The 18,872-nt window shown below is 42.7% G+C and overlaps 1 protein-coding gene across 3 annotated transcripts in view; it reads right to left on the minus strand.

Annotated features, from left to right (window-relative positions):
* heatr5b (HEAT repeat containing 5B) overlaps positions 1-18,872 on the minus strand; it is a 146,114-nt gene that overhangs the window by 89,642 nt on the left and 37,600 nt on the right. For all 3 annotated transcript variants that reach the window (XM_073056614.1, XM_073056615.1, XM_073056616.1), the window contains 6 exons: positions 15,355-15,507; positions 13,073-13,323; positions 4,626-4,737; positions 2,740-2,892; positions 1,924-2,023; positions 265-374 (listed from right to left, as the gene is read on the minus strand). In XM_073056614.1, coding sequence (XP_072912715.1) covers positions 265-374; positions 1,924-2,023; positions 2,740-2,892; positions 4,626-4,737; positions 13,073-13,323; positions 15,355-15,507 — 879 coding nt within the window. The remainder of the gene's footprint in view (positions 1-264; positions 375-1,923; positions 2,024-2,739; positions 2,893-4,625; positions 4,738-13,072; positions 13,324-15,354; positions 15,508-18,872) is intronic.

Raw genomic sequence — 18,872 nt, forward strand, 5'->3', positions numbered from 1 at the left:
TCACAGATGCTGTCTATACTGTTGATTGTTTTCAACATTTTCTTTCCTAATGAGATTTATTGGTCACCATTGTCTATCAGTGAGAAGGGTATGCTGAAAGGGTAGGAGACAAAGGAATGTGAGATGAGTATAAACCCCTGCATTTATCAGTTAGATCAAATAGTGCATTTCAATGGGCTCTACAATTTCAATTCATGTGAAGCTATATTCATATAGACATGTAAAGTAATAGCTTTAAAAAAGAGAGCACCACTCCATGATTACCTTCGTAGGTCTTTGGAGGCAATAGAGCCAGAATATCATAGAGTCGTAAACGCACCATTGCTGCACTTGCCTTTAGCTGAGCTCCATAAGCCTTTATGACTGATGGGATGCTGGGGAAGAAAGAGCTTGTGGTTAAACAAAGGGATTTGGTTCCACTGAGACCTACAAGATACCATGCACTTTTTTTAAAATCCCATGAATTATTATAAATCCAATCACATTCATATATTGACCTTCAACTTTACCTTGGGCTGGGCCAGAAACTAACTCAGAATTGAATGTGTTCTGCGAAAAATAATGGCCATCATCAATAACCATCTGGCCAGTAGATTGCAAGTTGACTCTAGAAACTTTACATCCTCATTGTCAAATCCATTTCCTTCTGTGGTAGTCTCAGACTGTCCACCATTCAACATCCCTACTCCTGACCTTGTGACAGAAGGAACATCAGCACAGTGGCTGAGCTGTGGCCACTGCTCAGGGCCCGCCATTTCTTTTCTGGTAAGATCTTGAAGTATTAATCTTGTTGTCTCTTACAAGTATCTTTCCATAACCTGTTTGCAAAATCTTATTGTTTTAACCTTTGTTTGCTGTCTCTATCAGCCCTTTGATCCTACAATATTCTTTGTATTTCCATATATTCATTTCTTTACCCTCCAACCATCAGGCTCATGAGCCAGCGTGGATAACTTCACTCACCACAAATCTAAACTCATTCTACAGCCTACAGACTCACTTTAAGGACTCTACAACTTATATTCTCAATATTATTTAATTACAAAGTCTATTATCTTTTGCAGATTTGTTGTTTTCAGTCTTCCTGTGTTGTTTTTTTCCCATAAGCTCTATTGTATTTATTTTCCTGTAAATACCTGCAAGAAAATATATGGTGACATATATGTAGTTTAATAAATTTACTTTGAACATTAATTTTAATATTTTACCTTTCCCCTCTTCTTTGTTGATCATAATTATTTTGTTTAACTAAAAGATTTCTTACCCCTTGGAAAAAATATACTGATTGTGCATTAACCCAAGTCACCTTTGAATATTATCCTTTGACTGTAGGATTATTAAGTCTGGATCCATTTGCAATCAAGTATCTGCCTTGTCCTATTCAAGATAGCATTCTCAAAATTAGGAATTTTGGATCAGTTTAAGCTTCTCCAATTATCACTGAATTCCATCATTTGATTACTATTGGATATCTTCATTGATGGATTAACAAAATCTGTCTCAATACAACATGTGGTATAATTTGCTGCAGGCAGTGGAATTCTCTCACTACACCTTCAAACCTACACAAAATGCTGCAGGAACTCAGCAGATCAGGCAGCATCTACAGAGAGGAATAAACAGTCAACATTTTGAATTGACATCCTTCATCACGACCCGACTTGAAAAACATTGATTCTTTATTCCTCCCTATAGACGAGTTCCTCCAGCATTTTGTGAGTGTAATTCAGCATCTGCAGAATCTCATGTTTACCTTCAAATCCATCTCATTTGCCAGATCTGCTTCTTTACATCTTGAATTAGCTTCTAAAATGTTTCTACATCAGGGAAATCACACAAATATAAATTTGTAGTTTAATTTAAATATGTTTAGCTGTACTAGGATTTATCCCAGACTTTGAGGGAAATCTAGGGAGTACTCACTGAGACAACATCAGCATGGCACATTCAATCGGAGTCATTATTCTGCGAATCACATCGTCGGTGAGAAGCTCAGGACAGTGGGCAACAAAACTCCTCATGGCTGCATAGAAAGAGCAAGGTTTATAACGACATATTCACTCCTTTTGTACTCTATATACATACACACACACCTCAACACCTCCCTGACCTTGTGATAAGACAGAATTAGGCCATTCAGCTCATCGAGTCCTCTCCACCATTTGATAATGGTTGATTAGTAAAGGTGTCGAAGGTTATGGGATGAAGGCAGGAGGATGGGGTTGAGAAAGGTAATAAATCAGCCATGATCGAATGGTGGAGCAAATTTGATGGGACAAATGACCTAATTCTGCTCCTTGTCTTATGACCTTATGGTTTAGAGGAGCTGGGCCAAATTGCCTGTGTTAATATTTTTAGGTTTACACAATGCCTTCCCAGTTTAAGACACATAACCTTGAAAGAAGTTTAACTTCCCTTCAACCATTACTACCTTAAAAAAAAAGATTCACTTCATTACTGCTGTTATGTTACCCAGAATGGCATATTTCCTAGGGTACATGACTAGAATAAAGTACTTTACTCATTGTAAAGTGCTTTATTTAAAAGACCTTTTAAGAGACATGGAAGTTACTAAATAATTCAATCACTAAAGGAATCTGGGGAAGGAAGTGAAATACCTTATCAATAATATTATTGCTAAAATACATTTTCTTAAAAACTAATTGGGAGCTACATGCTTCTTTACATTAATGTTGTCTTTTCAGGAAGAGCTCTATTCTGTTTGAAGGTAGAGCTTACCACACAAAGCACCAGCTCGGCCCTCCAGGGTCACTTGCCACGTAAAGGAATCCCCTCGAGCCTTCTCAGCCTCGAGCTCTTTCAGGGACCGTGGAAAAACATTGCGCCACAGCAGCAGCATCTTGGGGAGATGATATCGAACCACTGAAGGGCCTAGAAAAGGTTAAAAATGCCACTTCAGCTTGACAGTGCAGCATACAACCAGTCAGTAATGAACATTAATCTACTCAAGTTCCTAGAGGCCCAACATCCTCAGGCCTACACCCCAAACGATTCAGAGAGTAAAGTTGCCATCAAATCTTTTCTGCAAAATTCACAGGTAGTAATTCAGAAGTCTAAGAACTATGAATCAATAGCATCTATTCATCACTGAAGACCTTCAAATACGTTCTTAGACCATATTCTATTGATTTTCAAATAGGACTTGAGGCCCGGTTAAGTCCCTGACATTCCCTGACAGTGTAGTAATCAAGCCAAGTTCTTGAGCAGGTCAGTCTAGGCTACTGGAAGAACAAATCAATGTTCACAGTAAATTTATTATAAAAGTATTTATGTCACCATATACCACATTGAGATTTATTTTCTTGCAGGCATTCACAGTAGAACAAAGAAATACAGTAGAATCAATGAAAATCTGCACACAAAGGCTGACAATGTACAGAAGAAGCCAAACTGTGCAAATATAACAAATAAATAATACTGATAACATGAGTTGGAGAATCCTTAATAACAAGTCCATAGGCTGTGGAATCAGTTCAGCGTTAAGGTTATTCATACTGGTTCAGGAGCCTGATGGCTTAAGGGCAGTAACTGTTCCTAAATCTAGTGGTATGGGAGCAAAAGGCTTCTCTACTTCCTGCCCAGTGGTGGTAGTAAGAAGTGAGCATGGCCTGGATGGTGGGGGCCCTTGATGATGGATACCGGTTTTTTGTGGCAACGCTCCCTGGTGCTTCACAAGCCCTACTTTCCTCTGAGAAGATATTTATACTGCAAACCCAATATTGTGACTGCTTGGGATAACAAACCCTTTCCACAATTATGAGGAATTAAACATGTTTCTTGTGGGCGGGGGGAGGTGTGGTAGGGAGCAATGAGCGATGGAGCCGATGAAACATTTACCTAATAACAATGCTGGATGCCAGGGTAGTTTGCAAAATGAAACTGACCAGTCTTAACTCATTTCCAGTAGTTGACAGTCCATAATTGTACTTCAAACTTTATTTTTATATAGTTTATCCTTATAATTATTGAATGTTGTTGTTTTTTGTTGCATGTTGTGCCAACACACCATAGCAAATTCCTAATACATATAAATGCATATTGCAAATAAAGTTGATTCTAATCCTTGCACAGTGTTCATCTGAGGCTGGCACAGAGATGACTGGACAATATGGTAGTGTAGTGGTTAGTGTAATGCTATTACAATGCCAGCCAAACAGGGTTCAATTCCATCTGTTTCCAAGAAGTTCTTCCTTTGGCTATGTGGGTTTCCTCCAGATGTTCTAGTTTCTTCACATATCCCAAAGACATCTGGGGTTAGTAGGTTAATTGGTCACATGGGTGTAACTGGGCAGTGAAGGCTCATTGGGCCAGAAGGGCCTATTACTATGCTGTATCTCTAAGTAAAACTAAAATAAATAAGTTCTATGCTCTGGAGAGTGAAAGACACCTGTAGGATGGAGACATGACAGTGTGATATTAAACCCGACTACGCTGCACTTCCCCAAAGCTGTTAACTTTCAAGTCAACATTTTGCGGAAACGAACAAAGTCTGGGAAAGTCATTGTTCACCATTAAGATTTTTTTAATAAGATGACAGATCAATGACCTGAATAAAATAACTGGTAAGTACTGATACCAAAGATTAATACATGCTACATACAAACCTAGGCTCATCAATGCTCCCAGAAGAAGCCATCCAGCCTGTGTGCGTTGCAGTGACAAGCGACTGTTCTGCGATGCTGTGCGCAACAGGTCCTCTGCAATACTCACTACCATCTGCAGGGGAATAGAATGGAGCAAGTCAACTCTCACCATAGAACTGTAACACCAGATATTATACAAGCCTGCAGAGAATCTCAGGTGTGTGGAGACACTAAACTAGGATTGTTCTCCAAACGCCAGAGAAGATAAAAAGGAAAAGCTTTAATTTTCTCTGTCATATGAAGGACAACCCTTTGCAATGAGAGGCGAGAACGCGTTGGACCTTATTTACACAAACATCCCGATGAATACCGGACGGAGCTTTGAGCACACTGACTGGCACATGTTCAGGGAGGCTGCAACCGATGGCGACTCTACTAACTTAGAGGAGTACACGGCATCAGTGACCAGCTACATCAGCAAGTGCATCGACGACGTCACTGTGTCCAAGACCATCACTACACGTGCCAACCAGAAGCCATGGATGACCACGGAGGTGCGTGCACTGCTGAGGACCCGAGACTCCACCTTCAGAGCAGGTGACAAGGCAGCGCTAACAACAGCAAGGGCCAAACTGTCCCGAGCCATCAGAGGGGCAAAGTGTGCACATGCCCAGCTAATCCACAGTCACTTCCAGAACAGCGGCGACACGTGGCGCATGTGGAAGGGCATTCAGGACATCACCAACTACAGGGCAACATCACCTGACTGTGCGGGTGATGCCTCCTTCCCAGATGGGCTGAACAACTTCTGCGCTCGTTTTGAGGCAGAAAATGACATGGCAGCGAGGAAGTCCACCCCTCCTCCAAATGACTGGGGTCTGTGTCTCATCGTGGCTGATGAGAGAAGAACCCTGTGCAGGGTCAACCCACGGAAGGCTGCTGGACCAGACAATATTCCTGGTAGAGTGCTCAGAGGATGTGCAGACCAGCTAGCAGATGTTCTCACTGACATCTTCAACATCTCCCTGAGCAGCGCCACCATTCCAACGTGCTTCAAGGTCGCCACCATTGTCCCTGTGCCAAAGAAGTCTTCAGTGTCCTGCCTCAATGACTACCGTCCCATTGCACTCACATCCATCAGCATGAAGTGTTTCGAGAGGCTCATCATGAGGCACATCAAGACCCTGCTGCCCCCCTCACTGGACCCCCTGCAGTTTGTGTACCGCCCAACCGCTCAACAGACGACACCATTGCCATCACCCTCCACCTGGCCCTCAACTACCTGGACAAAAAAGACACGTACGTTCAAATGCTGTTCATAGACTTCAGGTCAGCATTCAACACACTCATTCCTCAGAAACTGATTGGAAAGCTGAGCCTACTGGGCCTGATACCTCTCTCTGCAACTGGATACTAGACTTCCTGACTGGGAGACCTCAGCCAGTCCAGATTGGGAGCAGCATCTCCAACACCATCACACTGAGCACGGGGGCCCCCCAGGGCTGTGTGCTCAGTCCACTGCTGTTCACTCTGCTGACCCACGACTGTGCTGCAACACACAGCTCGAACCACATCATCAAGTTCGCCAATGACACGACCGTAGTGGGTCTCATCAGCAAGAATGACGAGTCAGCATACAGAGAGGAGGTGCAGTGGCTAACGGACTGGTGCAGAGCCAACAACCTGTTTCTGAATGTGAACAAAACAAGAGAGATTGGTTGTTGACTTCAGGAGGGCACGGAGCGATCACTCCCCACTGAACTTTCTGCGAAGGCTGAAGCAAGTCCATCTCCCATCCCCTCATCACATTCTACAGAGGTTGTATTGAGAGCATCCTGAACAGCTGCATCACTGCCTGTTCGGAAATTGCACCATCTCGGATCGCAAGACCCTGCAGCAAATAGTGAGGTCAGTTGAGAAGATCATTGGGGTCTCTCTTCCCACCATTACAGACATTTACACTACACGTTGCATCCACAAAGCAAACAGTATTATGAAGGACCCCACGCACACCTCATACAAACTCTTCTCCCTCCTGCCATCTGGGAAAAGGCACTGAAGCATTTGGGCTCTCACAACCAGACTATGTAACAGTTTCTTCCCCTAAGCCATCAGACTCCTCAATACCCAGAGCCTGGACTGACACCAACTTACTGCCCTCTACTGTGTCTATTGTCTTGTTTATTATTTATTGTAATGCCTGCACTATTTTGTGCAGTCCTGGACAGGTCTGTAATCTAGTGTAGTTTTTTCTGTCTTGTTTTTACATAGTTCAGTGTAGTTTTTGTATTGTTTCATGTAGCACCGTGGTCCTGAAAAACATTGCCTCATTTTTACTGTGTACTATACCAGCAGTTATGGTCGAAATGACAATAAAAAGTGACGACTTGACTTGAGTGAAATGGAATTGACCAGTCTTAATTCACTTCTAAACTGGTCCTGAAGGGCCTCGGCCTGAAATGTTGACTCTTTATTTCTCTCCATAGATGCTGCATGACCTGCTGAGTTTCTCCAGAATGTTAGACAAGACCGAAAGACACGAGATAGGATATGTGTATGGTGTGCTGGGGCCTTGGTACCAAATGACACCACTGACCCCGTACCCTGCCACCTTTCCCTGTTGAGGGAGCTCCAGGAGCTTGTCAGCCAAGGTAATGGTGGAGTGGGGGGGGGGGGGGGGGGGTTGCAGCCCAGTCCATCACACAAACCAGCTACCCCTCACCCCTCCATGGACCCTCCCTACAATTCCCTGATGGAGGGTCGCAAAATGTCGACTCTTTATTCCTTTTCTTAGATGCTGCCTGACCAGCTCAGTTAGACCATAAGACATAGAAGCAGAATTAGGCCATTCCATCATGGCTGATTTATTAGCCCTCTCAGCTTAATTCTCCTGCCTTCTCCCTGTAACTATTGACAACCGAACTAATCAAGAACCTATCAACTACCGCTTTAAATATATCTAATGGCCTCCACAGTCGTCTGTGACAATACATTCCACAGAATCACCACCATCTGGCTAAAGAAATTCCATCTACTTTCTTTTCCAAATGGATGTCCCTCTATTCTGAGGCTCTGGCTTCAGCTCCTAGACTTATCCACCATAGGAAACATCCTCTCCACATCCACTCTACCTAGGCCTTTCAAAATTCAATAGGTTTAAATGAGATTCCCCCTTTCTTCTAAACTCCAGCAAGTACAGGCCCAGGGCCATCAAACAGTTCTCATACATTAACCCTTTCAATCCTTGAATAATTCTTGAGAACTTCTGGACCATCTCCAATGTTGGCACATCTTTTTTCTTAAATAAGGGGCCCAAAACTGCTCTCAATACTCCAGGTATGGGTTGATCAATGCCTTATTAACCTTTAGCGTTATATCCTTCCTTTTATATTCTAGTCCTCCTGAAACGAATGTTAACATTGCACTTGCCTTCCTTACCACTGACTCAACCTGAAAAATAACTTTTAAGGAATCCTGTGTGAAGACCTCAAATCTGTTTGCATCTATGACTTTTGAATTTTCTCCCCTTTTGCTAAATAATCTACACCCTTATTTCTTCGACCAAAGTATACGACCATACACTTCCTTACACTATATTCCATCTGCCACCTATTTGCCCATCCCTCAATCTGTCTGTCCTTCTGCAGACTCCCTGTTTCCTCAACATAACCAGCCATCCCTTCACCTCATATAGCTTTGCATTGTCCATAAACGTGGCCACAAAGCCATCAATCATGTCATCCAAATCATTGATATATAATGTGAAAAGAAGCAGTCCCAACACTGACCCCTACAGAATTCCACTGGTCACCGGCACCCAACCAGAATAGGCCCCCTTTATTCTGACTCTTTGCTTCCTGCCAGTCAGGTAACCTTCCATCCACACTAGTATCTTTCCTGTGATACCATGGTAAAGCAATCTCACGTGCACTACGTTGTCAAGGCCTTCTTAAAATCCAAGTAAACAACATTCACTGACTCTCCTTTGCGCATCTTGCTTGTTATTTTCTCAAAAAAATTCCAACAGATTTCCCAGGCAAGAGTTCCCTTTAAGGAAACCATGCTGACTTTGGCCTATTTTAATATATGCCTCCAAGTACCCCGAAACCTATTCCTTCATAATGGACTTCAACATATTCCGAACCACTGAAGTGAGGCTAACTGGCCAATAATTTCCTTTTTTCTGCTCCTCCTCCTTCTTAAAGGAATGGAGTGACATTTGCAATTTTCCAGTCCTCCAGAACCATTCCAGAATCTAGTAATTCTTGAAAGATCATTACTAATGCTTTAGCAATCTCTTCAGCTACCTCTTTCTGAACTCTGGTGTGTCTATCTGGTCTAGGTGACTTATCTACCTTCAGATCTTTCAGCTTCTCAAGCATCTTCTCCTTAGTAATAGCAACTGTACTCACTTGTGCCCCTGACACTTGAATTTCTGGCATACTGTTGGTATCTTCCACAGTGAAGATGGGCACAAAATACTTAAAGTTCGTCCACCATTTCTTCAATGTCATTTTCCAATGGTCTGACAGACAGACAGACAGACATACACAAATACACACACACACTTTTTATTTTATATATGTGTTTATATTCTGCAGATGTTGGGAGTCCACAGCAACCCATACAAAATGCTTGAGGAATTCAGCTGGTCAGGCTGCATCTATGCAGAGAAATAAACAGTTGATGTGTTGCGCTGATACCCATCATCAGGACTATAAAAGAAATCAATTCATTTTTAGCAATTGCCTGTTGCACAAGGTTTACAGAAGCTGGCACTGAAATGACCAACTCTAAGAGGGAAAACCATTACAAGGATTGGAGAAACCATTTCAAGCAACCGGATGGTTAGTCGCTAACCAGAGGGGCTGAATTAAGGTGTTTGACAATAGAGGCAGAGAGGAGATGGAACACTTTAAAGCAATGAGCTGTTTTCATCTGGAATACTTCATTATGGGAATCTGGAAGCAAATACAATAAGAATATTTGAAAAAATAGATTGCAGACTTTGCAAGGAGCAAAGGGAATGCGATTAATTGTAATTGTAAACACATGGGCTCTATTGTTCAAACAGCATTCATTTCCAGAGGACTAGAATATTAAAGCAGGGGTGTAATGCTGAGGCTTTATAAGATACTGGTGAGGCACTTGGAGTATTGAGAGCAGTTTTGGGCCCCTTATTTAAGAAAGGATGTGCTGACATTGAAGAGGGTTTAGAGGAGGTTCACGAGAATAATTCTGGGAATGAAAAGCTCATTGTATGAGAAGTGATTGATGGCTCTGGGCCTTTACATACTGAAATTTAGAAGAATGAGGCATCTCATTGAAACTTATCAAATATTGAAAGGCCTAGATAGAGTGGATGTGGAGAGGATGTTTTCTATGGTGGGGGAGTCTACCAATGATCCCTCTATGGTGTACGCGCAGACAGATCTTTTGCTACTAGCAGACAAAAGAATTTAAACTGCACACAAAAGGTTGTCACCCTTTACCTCGTTGGCATGTTAAGTATATTTCACGACTATATACAATCACATTTCCTTTTCCAGATGCGGACGGTGTTGACAACATGGAGTGTGTGATGATTTATCTGGAGATTTTAGAACAGGCTTATTTATATTGCTTTTATTGAAGAAATTACTGATTCCCTGTGTTGAATTCCAAAGATGAAAAGGGTGTGAAGCGAAGAAGAACTGGCAGTTCATTCAAAGTGGAATGGTTTAATAAAGCAGTAGAAACTGCTACACCAAAAGCTCATGAGCTCAGGAACGTGCAGCTACATGAATTGCTTATATACAATACGGAAAATGCTGTAACCTGCATGTATTGTTGTAATGCAAAAGTTGCTGAAGAATTTGCAAGTGGGAAGAAATGGACTGATACTTAGAAACCTGACTTTTTAAAGCATCGTTTAACAACCAAATCACATATGGACGGTGTGCAAAACCTCCGGTGAGAAAATCCTTCATTACCCGCTACATGTATGCTACAACACACACAAAATGCTGGTAGAACACAGCAGGCTAGGCAGCATCTATAGGGAGAAGCACTGTCGACGTTTCAGGTGGAGACGTCAGGACGAAGGGTCTCGGCCCGAAATGTCGACAGCGCTTCCCCCTATAGATGCTGCCTGGCCTGCTGTGTTCCACCAGCATTTTGTGTGTGTTGTTGTTTGAATTTACAGCATCTGCAGATTTCCTCCTGTTTGACATGTATGCTACATATGCTTTGAGAGAGTTCCGATGAATGAGAGGGATAATGATCAAACCCAGAGGAGATCAAAGTTCTTATTGGCAGTACTTTTCTAGCTGTTAAAATAAATACCTCCATTTATAAAGTCCAGTATGCACACGTTGTTGTCAAGGGGCAAAAAAAATTGCACAGCACAAGATTTTTGCGCACACTGGTCATTACAAATTAGAAGAAACATCAGAGTACATGACCAGAGGGCACAGCTTCAGAATATAGGGATGACCATTTAAAATAGAATTAAGTGGGAGCTTCTTTAGCCAGAAATTGGTGAATCTGTCAAATTTGTTACCACAAGCAGCTGTGGTCACTGGGTGTATTTAAGGTGGAGGTCGATAGGTTCTTGATTAGTCAGGACATGAAAGGTTAAAGGGAGAAGGCAGAAGAATGGGATTGGGAGGGAAATAGATCAGCCATGATGAAATGGAGGAAAAGACTTGATGGGTCGAATGGCCTAATGCTGCTCCCATGTCTAATGGCATTCTCAGGCTTAAGAACGTGATGAGATCAATGGGCAAACAGAAATAAACTAAAACTGTGATTATCTTGCATACTCCCTCATTACTAATTTGTGCTTTAAATAAGAATAGATACAAAAACATTAACTTTAATGAAGCTAAAATTAATGCTGTGTTCTGAGAACTGTGGCAGAAAGCAGGATGCTCTAAGATCTGCTGGGGGAAATCAGAGGATTGTATTTGCAGGAGGAAAAGGAATGGACAGTGTTTTGGGTCGAACCCAGCATCACGGCAAAGAGTGAAGAGTGGAGATGGGTGGTATAAAGTGAAGAGGGAGAGTGGCTAGAGAGGGACCAGAGGTGACTGGAGGATTGAGGAGGGCCAAAAGATGACGGGCTGATTTATCCAGGCCTATACGAGTCATTCTGATTCCTCAAAAATACAACCAAAATTAAGATTAATTCTCGCTTCTTTAACTAATCTTTTTCAAGCTGTAGACCTCAGTCTTCTCAGAAAGGGGTAGCTCTTAAAGCAGCCCCTTCAAATCTCATTGCACATAAAATTCAAAGAATGAAATGACACGTTGGCAGAGTAAAAGCAGATTAAGACTGAAAAGGAGTCACAGCAGCCTGGTGAGTGCTCTCAGGAGCTGATATGCATAACCAGAAACAGCCTGTACATCGAGTAGCTACCATCACCACTTCAAACTGCAGTGGGTGTTATAACATCTAATTCGATTTAATATAAACACTAGCCATACATGCAGTTGTAAACATTAGTTTGGAGTGCTTAGAAATGGTAATAATCTTACAAAATAAACTTTTAAATGGGACCCTCTCACAGGATGAGATTTGAAAAAGCAGTATCACTTACTGGAAAAAATGCAGGGGTTATGCTGCCAGGAGTGGTGGTAGAGGCAGATATATTAGGGATTCTTAGTTTGGCACATGGACGAAAGAAAAATGGAGGGCAGTGCAGGACCAAAGCATTAGATTGATTTTGAAGTAGATGAAAAGATCAGCACAACATTATGGGCCAAAGGACCTGTACTGGGTTGTTATTGTGTGCCCACTGCAACCTTCTATTATAGTCTTCACCAAGCTAGCTGTCTCCAAAATGGTTTCACATCCCAGTCAGGCCATCTCTGAGAGTGCAAGAACCATTGCTGATCACCCTTTTATACAGTCAAATGAGCACCCTCAGACATAGAACGGAATCAGAACATTTGGCCCATTAAGTTTGACTTGCAGTGAATAGACTCAGAAATGAGAGCAGTGTTCTGGACATGCCATCTGTCAGAAGAGGCACAAAATAGAAACCCCACCCAGCCCCTCGGGGGATGTGAAAGATCACACGGTATTAGAGCAGGAATTATTTTGGCTGGGAAACCAAGGAGCTTATTAAATTATTCCTCAACCAATATCATCATCAACAGATACTGGCAATTGTCATGCTCTTGTTACCGACCTTGTAGTGGATTCAGCAGCAAATCAAACACAAGAAATTCGGCAGATACTGAAAATCCGAGCAACACACAAAGGTCTGGAGCAAGTCAGGCAGCATTTATGGAGGGGAATGAACAATCAATGTTTCAGGCCGAGATCCCCTTCTAGAATGCGATTCCACATAGATACTGTGTGACCTGAGTTCCTCCAGTATTTTCTGTGTGTGCATTTAGTAGCGTCATGTTTCTGACATTATAACATTGACTATAATAAAAAATACTCTGGGATATTCCAAGGCTGAAGAAAGGACCTTTACCTTTCCTTTGGCATGCGGAATTCCAAGGGGACACTGGTGCACACTACCCAGCAATGCTGCCATCGCAAAGCTGTATCCGGTGACAGCTTCTGGTGACGTCTTCAGATTGTTGATGCATTCTGCACACCTATCCAACAGCGGGGTCAGCTGATAGGGCAGTGCAACAGCGACACAGCGCAGGCACCAGGCTGCACCCAGCCTGGCTGCCATACTGGGATGGAGCAGTACAGAGGTCACCGTCTCCAGAAGCCCTTTCAAAATAAGAATTTCCATTTAATAACTCAATAAAAATTCTCTGGACAGGTTCTAAATACTAGAGCCTTTATTGCAACATCACTTTGTTTGCTATCAATTTGAAACAAACCTTTACTGCCCACAGTCTAACTGACATTTATTTGGTGATACAAAACATTTTTACTGCATTACCAAAGATGGAGATGACAATTAAACCAATCGCATCAATAGATAAGTCATAAGCTTATTTTTAAACACACAAGTGGACCATTAGGTTTTTGGAAAAACCTGAAATTTCACCTGTTAAAGCTTTAAGCTCTTGAACTCCTGCCTTTCTTTTCCTTCGTGGCATTTTAAAACTTAAGTCCCATCAACATTCCATTACAAAGATTACTGCAATGCTTTACTGCAGCAGCAATCAGAGTTTAATTCCCACCGCTGTAATGAGTTTGTATGTTCACCCCATAATGGGCATGCTACGTGACGACAGAAGCATGGTAACACTTGCAGGCCGCACCCAGCACATCCCAAGACCATGGTTGTTGATGCAAAACGATGCATTTCACTGTATATATCGAGATGCATGGTACAAATAAAGCTAGAAGAAATGGAAGGGTTGACTATTTTCTAAATGGAGAGAAAATACAAAAAACTGAGGTGCAAAGGGACTTGGGGGTCCTTGTGTAAGATTCCCTAAACATTAATTGGCAGGTTGAGTCTGTGACAAGGAAGGTCACAGTGGATGTGCGCTGCACTGCTTGGTTGACCACCGGGGGTGGTCCCGGGTGCGAAGATGTGGAGGTCGGAGGCAAGCGACGAGGGGTCGAATGGTTCGATGGTTGAGCTCCAACGATGTGCACTAAACTGACTGAACTTTGATAAGTTGGCGCCTTTTGTTTTTTTTCTTTTCTTTCATATATATTGTATTGCCTAGTACTCTTTTAGTTTTAGTAAACTCTTTAAAGTGTATTTCCTAACGGTATCTGGTGTGAATTTGATACTGTGTGCGGGCGCAAGGCATAAACTTGATTCTCACAGCACCTGCGTGTACGGGAGGTGGGGTTGGTGTGTGGCTGGATCTCCTTTTCCCCTAGACATATACCAGCCTGTTGGTTAAGTGTTACACAAGGATGCAATGTTGAGACTTTATGAAGCACCGGTGAAGCCTCACTCAGAGTATCATGAGCAGTTCTGGGTCCCTTATCTGAGAAAGGATGTGCTTCTCCTATCTGAGAAAGGAGGGTTCAAAGGAGGCTCATGAAAATGATGCCAGAATTGTCATATGAAGAGTGTTTGAAGGCTCTGGGCCCGTATTCACTTGAATTCAGAAGCTCATTGGGTGACCTTACTGAAACCTATTGAATGGTAAAAGGCCTTGATAGAGTGGACGTGGAGAGGATGTTTCCTATGATGAAAGAGTCTAAGGGGCATCTTTTTAGAACAGAGATGAGGAAGAATCTCTTTAGCCAGAACAGTGAATCTGTGGAATTCTTTGCCACAGGCAGCTGTGGAGGCCACTGCTATGCATAATTCTTGAATGGTCAGGGCATGAAGGGATACGGGGAGAAGGCAGGAGATTGGGGCTGAGGAGAAAATTGGATCAGCCATGATGAAATGGCGGAGCATACAAATAACCTAATTCTGCTCCTATATCTTATGCCTTATGGTCTAATCTTACCTTAAGTCTGGTTCAATGGGCAGCCTTAAACATTTCCCCCTCCAGCAGTCTGCTTGAGTTGATTTCCCTTTGCACATTCCCCATTACTATACCACTCCCTCGCCACCTTACTGAAGATAAATTCATAAATCCTAGTGTCTGTCCAAAGATATGCCTCAGATATGCTGCTGACCTGCACGTTCCCTGTCCATCTTACTCAAGTGTCCTAACCTGGCAAAACTATATTTCAAAAGTAAATCATTAACTGTGAAGTAGTTTGGGACTTACTGAGATTGTGAAGTTTGGGTGTAGATTCTATCATGCTAGAGGAGCTATATACAGCAATACAAACCTCCTTCCAAGTTGAGGGACCTGTCTGGTATCCACTTACCAATGGAGGGTTCCTGGATAAGAGGAGCGGCAGTGGCACTCAAGCTCTGGACTAGGCTGCCAAGTTCCTGTAGGGCACACACCATCACATGCTGGCTCGCAGAAACGTCAGCGGCCCCTGACTTGTCATTATTGGCGTCATTCATCACAGATTCTGTCACGACAGAAACAAAGCACTGACTCAGGATAATTACCATCGGTGCACATTCCAAGTATCTGTGCTCCCCACAACAAAACAAAAATGCAGACTGACAAGCTACGCAACTAATCTAAACCACAGCTCTACAGTAAGTGGGTTTATTTGCAGTAGAAAATGAGAACCATGAACAGTAGAGACACTTGACATTTGAAACAACTGAGAAAAGTCAGCCACACTGATGTAATACAAAGAGGTCCAGATGATCCATATATTTCCTAGGCAACAGGTCGTTATTGGACCACATGCGGCTTTATAACAAACCAATTACTGGTCCTGTAACAGAACCACTGGACTATTGTACCATGGGAAGTTTAATGAATCACCCAATTCAGATAGGGGTTTCTGAAGTGAAGCAAACTGCCCCATTGGTCTATTCTGCCACAAGTAGTCATCTATTCAGCACTGTCAGCCTACACCAATGTTTTCCCTCTGTAGAAATAAACATGGAATTGTATTACAAAAAAGCAGGCCATAGCTTTTGGCTCAACTATTCTCTCTGGAAGTCCATTTTATTCTGTGTGAACATATTCCTGCCTTACTCTAAATCTCCAACATTTAATCTTGTACCCTATGGCCCCATGTTTTTCCATCAACAGCTGGAAACAACTGTCTGCTATCAACCTTACCCTTTCAGATCTTGAAAAAGACCTGCCCCATATCTGTAATAATATGGTACTGAAAATAAATTCATCTTTTACCAGACTACTCTTGTGCAAATCAGTGCTGTAAAGAGCCAATATACTTCCTGTACAGTGTTGCCAAATAATGCAGTATTTGGATCATTACATACAGATGCTTACTTGGAATATTAAAATTGGAATTTGGTTCCTTCCAGCCTGCCATGACCTGCAGTTTAATTCTATTTACCTGCCTTACTTCCACATCGCTAACCTCACACATTGCACATTGAGCCTAGGGAAGTAACTGCCAGGACTTGTTTCTTGGGTCATCTCACACAACTACACTTGGAGATGCATCTGCTCCCAGAATTTATCACCTGATCATCACTGCCAATCCGCACTCCTTCCCCCCAAACCCACCCTTAGTATTTTTTTTTAAAAAGCTAAATACAAATCAGGAGAAAACAGAGAGAAAGAGATAAGTAAATATCTGGAAGGTAAAACAGATAAATGCCTCTGGAAACAATGACAGCGTGAGTGAGAATATGAAGGCATCTGCTGGGGGGGACAGGTTACACCACTGGGGGCACTGAGGCAAACAGAGAAATGAAATGCACAGGAGACGAGGGACTTGCACTTGGGTATGGACAAACAGAGAGAAATGCAAACTCATGGAGCCAGTAAGAGTAGTGTATGCATGAGCGAAGATATAGCAGGAAACAGAAACCAATGGAAACATAAATGGGTAGACAAAAGGGAAGGACAGACAAATAGCAGAAATGCATCGAAAAGAAAGTTAGGGAAAAGCAAGCTGGGAACATTTCGATATTTTGGAAGGGTGATATGATCCGATCTTCTATTTTGAAGTGTCCTGATGAGGGGTCTTAGTCCAAAACATTGACTGTTCATTCCTCACCATAGATGCTGTCTGACCTGCTGAGTTCCTCCAGCATTTTGTATGCACTGCTCTGGATTTCCAGCATCTGCAGAATCTCTTGTATTTATTCAATCCTGGCTGCTTTTTATGATCTTCTACTTCTCTGCCAGTTTAATTCTCCATCCTACTCCTTCTTTCACCACTCTTTGACCTCTCAGATGGTTTCAACAAAGCTCAATTTAGGCTCCTAACTCGTCTTCTGACTTGGCACACAGCAGCCTTCTGGACTCCACACCTCATTAAACAACTTTAGATCGTCAACCATTCCAGCTTTGCATCATACATCTTGTTCTTCTCTTTTCTTCTGACATCTCAGATTTCATTCTATTCACTCTTCTTTCTAGGCAGCACCCCTAACATCATCCATTCTCTCATTTCTTTGTCCTATCATAGACCTGCCCTGTTGTTTATTCTGTCTCTTCCCACCGACTCCCCCCCCCCCCCCAACCTCACACAAATTAAAATTAGGCCCACTTCTAATATTTTTCCATTGCAAGGGTTTTGAAACATTAACAACTTTTTTTCTTCAGAGACACAAGAGACTCCAGGTGCTGGAATCTGAGGCAAAAAAGCAAACCATCTGTGCATCTGTAGCATCTGTGCAGGTAAGGAATAGTTGACATTTAGGTCAAGCCCCTGCATCAGGACTGAGTCAGTAGAATGATGGCCAGAATGAAGAGGTAAGAGGGAGGGTTCAACAGGGACTCCTGGGTGATAGATGAAGCCAGGTGAGGTGGGAGATGATGAGCAAATGGAGCCAAGTGGGGCGGTAGAGACAGAGGCTGTAAGGTGATAAGTATGATCAGATGAGGGGCAGATGGAGTGAGGAAATTGAAAGGCTAGGCCAAGGGAGATATCCAAGTGAACAGGTATATGAGTGATGGGCAGATGCAAACAGACAGGGTGGGTGGACTGTTAAGAGTGTAAGAGAAATAAAGGGGATGTAGGTTACCTGAAATAGATAAATCTTGTATTCATATGAATGGGTAGTAGACTCTCCAAGTGGAATTTTAGATGTTGCTCTTAAATGTTGTTCACTGCCTAATATATTTTTATCCATTTCTACATCGACATCTGTCTGCAAACTCCCCTCTTCCACACCTGATTCCACTTGCCCTTCATCCCTCACTTGGTTCCACCAAATATCTACCGTTGCAGCCCATCTCAGCCCCTCCTTGCTCTCCTTCCATTGGCCAACTACCCCCTCAGTCCTGACCATCCTATTGCCTGCACACCTGCCGAGTTCCTCTCACTGTTTTCTTTAAACTTTCTATTTATGCTGCCTGCTTTTGCTAATTTAAACATTTTGTGTTTTCTGCAAGACAGTGGATTGCAGTTAATTGGGGGGGGAGAAAAGAGAGAGGAGGGGGGAGGAGGGGGGAGGAGAGAGGAGGAGAGAGGAGGAGAGAGGAGAGAGAGAGATCTTACAGAGAAAGGAGGGCAGAGCAGGTTGATGGACAGCTGGTATCCAACATGTGGAGATAAAAACCAGGTCCGCGGTTACACAGACACACAGTTTCGGACACTGAACGAGCTTTGTTGCACCCATGGGAAGGTGGGGTTTTGGAGGATCGATTCGTGGAAATCAATTAGTGGCTCTAGCAGTGTGAAAAGGTGTGACCGGTGGGGAATTATTTGCGTGTCCACCCTTGCCTGGGTGATAATTCCATCACTGAAGAATGGTCGTACGTGTTATGGTCACAGTCAGTGACTTCAACAGGATTTCGGAGGACAACTGGAAGAACAATGGCATCAGCTCACCT

Source organism: Hemitrygon akajei, chromosome 9 (genome assembly GCF_048418815.1).
Source record: "Hemitrygon akajei chromosome 9, sHemAka1.3, whole genome shotgun sequence".
NCBI classification, from domain to species: Eukaryota; Metazoa; Chordata; class Chondrichthyes; order Myliobatiformes; family Dasyatidae; genus Hemitrygon; species Hemitrygon akajei.